This window comes from Maniola jurtina, chromosome 12 (assembly GCF_905333055.1).
Source record: "Maniola jurtina chromosome 12, ilManJurt1.1, whole genome shotgun sequence".
Lineage (NCBI taxonomy): Eukaryota > Metazoa > Arthropoda > Insecta > Lepidoptera > Nymphalidae > Maniola > Maniola jurtina.
Genome location: NC_060040.1, coordinates 14,431,389 through 14,439,502, shown reverse-complemented (window position 1 = coordinate 14,439,502; position 8,114 = coordinate 14,431,389). Strand labels below are relative to the sequence as shown.

Below are 8,114 nucleotides of genomic sequence, written 5' to 3'. Positions count from 1 at the left end.
ACATTTGCATAAAAAATTAGGATCGACTTTAAAAAAACAAACGTGAAAAAAAAAATGGCAATTGTTAGCTCGATAGAGTTTATTTTTTACAAAGATCTAGCTATAAGGAGTCGATGTTTTAAATTCAATACTGTGTTTGTGGATAAATCATGTCACCTAGTAAACATATCTTAGTTTTAATATCAATCAAAATAATAAAACTTTTACATAAATTGTTTATTATGCCGATATTATGGATGACATAGCTACAATAAACTTAAAAAAATCGATTTTATAACAAATCAAAAACTGATTATATATACATCAATTCTTCAGAAAATAATATAGCCTATACAATCCTTCAAGAAAGAGATTTCATAAAATCGATAATTGATATAAATCGATTTCAAACATCACTATCGAATCAAAAACTCGACTCGAATGTTTATTCACATCGAAGGCTTCATTTTAGGTACAATTTATCCTAATAAGACAAGCGTCCGGCCGCGTCGACTAAGGGCGCCCACACACTATAAGACATTCTTATAAGACATCTTTTATGGAGTGCTATCGCCAAGGATTGTCTTTTTAAAAAGGAAGTCATTTAGTCCTAATTAAAATTACATGCACAAGAGAACCTACTATATGCAAAATGTCAAGGTTCTAGACCCAGTGGTTTGAGCTGTGCGTTGACTTGTCTGTCAGTCAGTTTATCCTTTTATATGTACAGATAGTATAACTTTCAAAATATCGACGTCTCTACTCCATTTAAAGATGGGTCAATTAAGTTTAAAAGTTCCCTAATCAAGACCAAACTCCAACAAAAGGTTTGTGAAAAGTTTTTGGCTTTACTAAATGTATTCTTTGACAGAAAAGTCTGCAAAAATCGGTTTAAAAAACTAGAAGTGGGTTGTTTTCTAGATGGCCGACAATAACTTTCAAAATCAGCAATCAGGAACAATTTCTAAACATGAATGTAATCAAAGTGGATCAGGCGCTGCAAATACATACGTATCGCCATCTCATTTCGCCTAACAAATTAGAGCGAGAGGTCAGTCTCTCGCGGCAGTCGAAGTGAGATAGCGATAAGTAGATGTTAGGAGTGCTCTATCCATAGATTCATGATTTCAAAGCAAGCGGCGGCCATCTTCAAAATAACTTTAAAATAACCCACTTCTGGTTGTCCAATTTTAGTAGACTTTTCTTTGTGAATGAATACAGCCAGTAAAGCCCAAATCGGTTCACAGACATTTTGTTTGGATTTGTTCTACGTCCCGTGGTATATACAGACCCGTTTCTTAATTTGTCTTTTAAGGCGTTCTTATAAAATGAAGGAGTCCTAACGTTATAATAGTACCTACTATAATACTGTCGCAAATATATACATAGTGATTTGACTCCGGCCGAATACGAAGCGGCCCTAAACCTTCACGATTTAAAAAAACTAAAAAAATTGTGATGTCAATCGTTTGTGTATACATGTATGAGGTTACTAACATTTATTATACTAGCGCGCTTGACTATTTGGCTTTCATCATCATGACTAACCCATGAGCACGATCGTCTCAAAATAAGTAGGGCTTGGCCTTTGCACACTTCACACACCTTTGAGAACATTATGGAGAACTCTCAAGCATGCAGGTTTCCTCACGATATTTTCATTCACCGTTAAAGCAAGTGATATTTAAATGCTTAAAACGCACGTAGCTCCGAAGTAAGTGCGTAAATGCGTGCCCGGAATCGAAACCCTAACCCACGAACAGACGCTCGATGATTTAACCACTAAACTATCACCGTTTATGCTTGCGCATATCTGCTGTATTACTTACTAGTCATAGCTACAAAAGGAGTTCAACGTACTAGTATAATAAAAATTATAGTATGAGGTATTCGTTTAAAAAAAAAAGGTGTTAAAAAACAAACGTGTAGCTTCGTCGAGTGTTGCCAGTAAGCCAAACTTAAATACCCTACTTTTAGTTAATAAATAGTTAAGCATAACATAAAATTAATATAAAATAAAAACTTCTAATAAACCGTTATCGTTTGAACACATCCTAGCTAAAATATTGCTACATTTCATACCTACCTCGATATAAACGCTATAGAAAACCATATTTACACCATAATAATGATAATAGTTATTAGCTAATAAAATTATAAAGATTCTGTTCAAATTAAAAATCGGTTAGCTATACAATTACATACTTTATTCCATTAGCTTTTGAGCTTAAAATTCAATGGGGGAGTGTAACCATTAGAATAATATTTTAAAAAAGATTTTATACACATTGTGATTTCGTTTTTGTATTTCATTTAAAAAATATATAATTACTAAAAAGTATAAATGCGAAAATATGTCTGTCTGTGTGTTACCTTTCATGGTTTATTCGTTGAATCGATATTGACGAAATTTACGAATACTCTTTCGATAGTGTTCTCTATCAATTATGATCCGGATTTCTTTAAAATAGTGTCTAATAAAATGTCGTGACAGACTATTGTAAAACATACAAGAAATAAGACAATTTTTTCATCGCCAGACAGATTTTTGTCGTCAAAGTGTATCACTGTGGGGTGTATGTCAAATTTTGTCAAAAGTAATTTTTAAAAATGACAGTAATAACATATTAAACACAAAAAAACTACAAAATAATTGTAATGTAAACTGGGCCTAGAAAAAGTAAGTTGTAAGGAAACCTAAAGGTTAGCGTAGACCTAGCGATAAGGTCGAGCGTGCTTTACTTCTCTCACAGATATTTAAATATCGTCCTTACATTTCAATATAAAGTAATAAATAATATGGTCATAGTGAGTAACATTAGACCCATGCAGTAACTTTCCCAAGATTAGTTTTGGAAGGGAGAATTACAGGCAAAAGAGCTCAAGGTCGCCAAAGACGTAAATGGTTGGACGATATAAGGGGGTGGACAGGGCTTAGTTACCCGAAGTTGAAAGAGGCGGCTTTTAATAGAGAAGCTTTTCGGATGATGATCGCCAAACTTCATTTCGAAGAAGGCACGCGATGATGATTATGATGATGAGTAACTTTGAGAAGCAACTTATAAAATAGAATTCCAACTCCAGTCTTACAGCCGCAATTAATAATAATCAATCTATCTCTTATTTGTGGATAAGTTACTAAGCAACGTTATTTGTCAAATCTGCATAGTATTCTCAACAAAAACAACAGTACTAAGTTACTTTATATACCTAGATTGATTTACGTCATGTTTAAATAATAATAAATCTGTAATTTGTTGATAAGTTAACAACGTGGTTCTTTTGTTTCATATTTTATCGATAGATTTCATGATATATTGATTACTAGCTGATCTACCCGGCTTTGCTTGAGTGAAATTAAATTTATGTATATACTAGCGACCCGCCCCGGCTTCGCACGGGTGGACATTTATTATTTCTATTTTCCGGGATACAATATAGCCTATACGGATTCGGAAGAATCCCTCTAAGTAATGGTAAAAGAAATTTTGAAATCGGTCCAGTAGTTTTTGAGCCTATTCAATACAAACATACAAAAATACAAAGGTTTCCTCTTTATAATATTAGTATAGATACATAATCTATAGCCTGTTAGTTGTTACTTATGGATAAAACAGCTTTCTAATGGTGAAAGAATTATTAAAATTGGTTCAATAGCTTCAGAGTTTATCGACTACAAACAAATAAATAAGCAAATCTTTCCATAGCTTAATTTAGATTGTAAATCTATTCTGTCTCTGATTGAGATTTCATTTTAAAGGTGTCTTTCAATGTCACTCAGCTCTAATGTTACTCACCTAGATTGTATGCAAGAAAAAATTCTATTAAGTCTGTATTAGGAGTGGGTATGACAATAGTCCAATATATGAGGATTGAATACATCTTTTTAAATTTCAGTCCAGCCTTTCTATTATGGAGACTTTAAAGTTTTGTGATAATAAACTGTATTACCCTAATGCTAAAAGTATGGTTTTGCACATCCTGCTAACTTTTCTCACAACTAGTACTTTCCCATTCGTGAGTGAAGTTAGAGGAAGGTGCCAAGCCATTGCCCATTAGCATTTAAACAGGGTAGTGTAATAAATTAATTACATTTATCTCGAGCACAACACCCCAAAGCCTTTCAATTCAATTCTTCAATATTATTAATAGTTATTTTATTAATAAATACATGGAATACACAAGTTTAAGTACATTTTGTAAACCTACCCTTCGGAGCACTTCCATTAATTAAATACATTATTATTATTTTAATATAAAGCGTTACGCTACAACGATTTTATTCAATTATTAATATTATTATACACAGATGAGAGTTTTATTATCTTAATAATAACAACACTTTTGCTCTTTTTAAAAAATGTGGCAACAAACTTAGTTGTATCCTTTCCGGTGTATGAATTTGACTAGAAAAAAATATTATTATTATTTTAAATTTGTAACTTTTTTATTGTCTTTGAATATAAAAGACCAGAGATAAAGCTGGGCCTGATTGGCTGTTCCCCGAATACTGAAAAAACCATTTATTTAAGACCTCACATTTTGGCGTTTTATCTATACAAAAAAGTTAACAGTCCCTTAATATTTGAGTTACCCTTAAAAAAATGTCTTTTCAGTATCCGATCGTATGATTTTCGATGTAATTAAGATTTCAATATCATACAGAATTTACCATGAATGTATAAGAATGGATCTAACCAATACCCATTTGAAGCAAATATATCACTATCCTACTTCCACTGCCGCTAATTATGGGTAGTCGAAGTGAGTTAGCGTAAAGTATGTATTTTTTCGAATAGGTATTAGGAGCGATCGATCCACCCTTGTCTATACATTCGTGGAATTTACCTGCTTGTCTATACGCAAGGTCTAAGAATGTTGCCATATTACAAAAAGACAATCAGACCATAGACCATAATATAGTAAAATTCTCATATATTAGGAGAATTAAGTTGCAGTACATTTTCCCTATTAGTTGATACACATTTCTAATAAAGTTAAATAAATTACAATAAAATAAATAAAACCATTAGTTATTTACAATTTTATTAGACGGCGACATCGTTCTACTTATTTTTTATAGAAATTGGCGAATACAGTTCATTAAGGTCAATTTATAGAAATATTAAAAAAAATTGCTGTCTATTGTGACTACTTCAGTACGAAATTAGTCGAAAATTTTAGTCTAAATTCATAGACTTTTGAGTTTAAATGAGAAAAATGGATGCAAGCATGATATTTAACTCTCGTCTATGATTTAATTTGTTAGTAGTTCTAAACTTCTGAACTAAATTGTTCCAATATTCATGTAATGAACGATTCATATTGCAGTCCTAATCAATTTTGAATCAATATCCTCCAAAGTTATCTCAAAAACGACAAAACATTTAGATTTTTTTGGCATGTATTTTGAAATTTGAGTTTCAATGAGGGCAAGCAACATCGGGTGCGAATGCCTAGTTAGTAGTTAGGTCATTCGAATGTGTTCTTGATCACTTTTTAACAAATGAGGGAACTTTGAAACTTTTGAGTTTGTAAAAATATAGGAGTACTTATAAACCTAGGTCATTTACAAAAATTGAGGGTACTTTGGAAAATTGTTTTTTAAGTTAATCGTGATTGGCACTACAATCGGAATCGTATTTTTAAGCACTGCATTTCACATATAGTGACACGCAGTCGATAATATAGTCCCATAAAATGTCTGTCTGCCGCCTAACAGCTTGATACCTGAAGCAGCAGGTCCGTACTCGAGGTACGTTTGTTCTGTCCTCCTAGACGTGTGGTTTACTGGTCACAGGTAGTGAGGCCACCTTGTTGATGGTGTGTTGCCATTAAAAAAATATTACTAAAGTAAAATTGTTTGGAATTGAGGGTACTTATAAAAATTTGCGTTTTTTGGAAATCGAGGGTACTTTGGAATATTCCTTTCTTTTTTTTTAGATAATTATGTACACCGTTACTCATGATTGGCACTACAATCGGAATCGTATTTTTAAGCACTGCATTTCATATAACATAGTGACACGTAGTCGATAATATAGTCCCATAAAATGTCTGTCTGCCGCCTAACAGCTTGATACCTGAGGTATCGTGTACTTGTCCTGTCCCGCTAGACGGGTCGTTCAGTGGTCACAAGTGGTGACGTGACGTGAGGCCGCCTAGTTGATGGTGTGGTGTCAGGAGGGCGGCGCGTGGTCGTGCGGCGCGCGCGCCGTGCGCTCCGTGCCCGCGACTAGTAAATTGTTGTATTCCACTTCTAGGATCTGACGCGCCTGGAAATAACAACAGTTATCAAGTTAACAACCAACCATGAGCCTCCTCATGAGGGATCTGGGAACCCACCGCATTATTATCCCAAGAGAACTCCTACCATTATATGATTAATGGAAAGGGGTCACGACCCTCAGTAATGAGGAATAGCAACTATAGAGATGAGCCTCATTATCATCATGATCATGATGATCAACGCCGGCACACTACTGGGCACGGATCTCCTCTCAGAATAATTTGGTAGATTTCACACATCTTTGAGAAAATTATGGAGAAATCGTATGCAGGTTTCCTCACGTTTTCCTTAAGCGAGTGATTCTGAAATTTGAAATTCGAATGAGCACCGATGAAATACAGACCTTATTTCACACGCCGCACACCCGCACGTCACCCGCGCTATCCCGCTTCGGGTTAGCGCGGAGGCTGAGCGGGAGTGCGGGGCGACTCCACCCCGATTGTCATGTGGATATGTCATATATACCTGCGTATTTTGCGTGGGTATCTGCAGCGCGAGCGCCATACTGTTGGCGTCGAAGTTCTCGTCTAGCGCGATGAGCGCGCCGTGCACGCCACTCTCCGACAGGTTATTTGCATACTCCTGAAAAAAGAACTTATTTTAGACGACGCGAAGAAAAACTTGCAAGACGATTGTAGCGACGTTCTGCCATTTTATTTCTACATAGTACAAAACAAAGTTGTTTCCCGCCGTCTGTCCCTTTGTACGCTTATATCTTTTTAAACTACGCAACAGATTTTAATGGGGTATTCATCCATTACATAGAATGATTCAAGAGGAAGGTTTATAAGTGTAGTTTAATATTGAGTTTTTATTAAAGTGCCCCAGAGTGAAAACTTCGTCCACGTGATTCAGCCGCCATAGTGAGCAATTGAAGATAGCTGTGGCACCATCTAGTATCGGTATGTAAAGACTGCAACCAACTTTAATGAGTATTACCTTAAGGTTGATGGAGACGAGCCACCGCTGCAACCGCTCATTGGTCCACACCAGCACGTCGCGCACGCACAGCTCCGCCGCGCGGCGTCGCTCCTCAAGCGCGCGGACCGAATACCCTACTCTCTTGAGACACGCTACGCCGAAATGTAGCGACGTTCTGCAAACGATACAAATCACACTAATATTATAAAGGCGAAAGTTTGTACATGTGTATGTATGTTTGTTACTCTTTCACGCAAGAACTGCTGGACGGATTTGGCTGAAATTTAGGATAGAGATAGATTATACCCTAGATTAATACATAGGCTACTTTTTACCCCGGAAAGTTCGATGTCGCTTAAGATATAAATTTATTTCTTAAAAATCTTAATCCCTGTGTATTTAGTTCACATTCTTGTAAATAGTAAAAATTAATGAGTTTCATTTCTCAGTTTCTCTTTCTAACCTGTGAAAACTGTCGACCATCTTGAGCTGCGTCCGTAGGTCTCTTTTGGTGAGGTGCTCCAACATCCGCGCGTCCACCAGGCACTCCATGAACGTCGTTCTATACTGCGGTAACCCTGAAACCAGTTACAATTAAATAAATTCATCCTAATAATATAAATGCAAAGACTTTTATACTCAAATACATAGTCAAGATAGGGGTTCGTTTAGAGGACGATCAAACGACATGTGTCATATTCAACATTCAATACATTATAAGGTTGTGTATGACATATTATGTGGTCTACGGGACACGATTTTACATAGATCAGTCATTGAAGGTCACTGTGTACATGATCAGAACTGACTAGATACAATTTATTTGACACGAGGGCGATAGATCATGGTTGGGATGGTCCGGGGCTGTTCTGCTCAACCACCGTTACAATATCGCTCATTTTGCTACTTTGCTAGAAATTTTCTG

General features: G+C 35.6%; 1 protein-coding gene across 8 annotated transcripts in view; it reads right to left on the bottom strand.

Annotated features, from left to right (window-relative positions):
- Nucleotides 1-4,774: 4,774 nt before the first annotated feature.
- Nucleotides 4,775-8,114, bottom strand: part of LOC123870542 (liprin-alpha-1) — a 159,545-nt gene continuing 156,205 nt past the window's right edge. For 7 of the 8 annotated variants that reach the window (XM_045913892.1, XM_045913894.1, XM_045913895.1 and 4 more), the window contains 4 exons: nt 7,653-7,767; nt 7,208-7,364; nt 6,734-6,850; nt 4,775-6,254 (listed from right to left, as the gene is read on the bottom strand). In XM_045913892.1, the coding sequence (XP_045769848.1) occupies nt 6,159-6,254; nt 6,734-6,850; nt 7,208-7,364; nt 7,653-7,767 (485 nt within the window). In that variant the 3' untranslated portion in view covers nt 4,775-6,158. The remainder of the gene's footprint in view (nt 6,255-6,733; nt 6,851-7,207; nt 7,365-7,652; nt 7,768-8,114) is intronic. The other variant, XR_006797091.1, reaches the window with a different exon arrangement.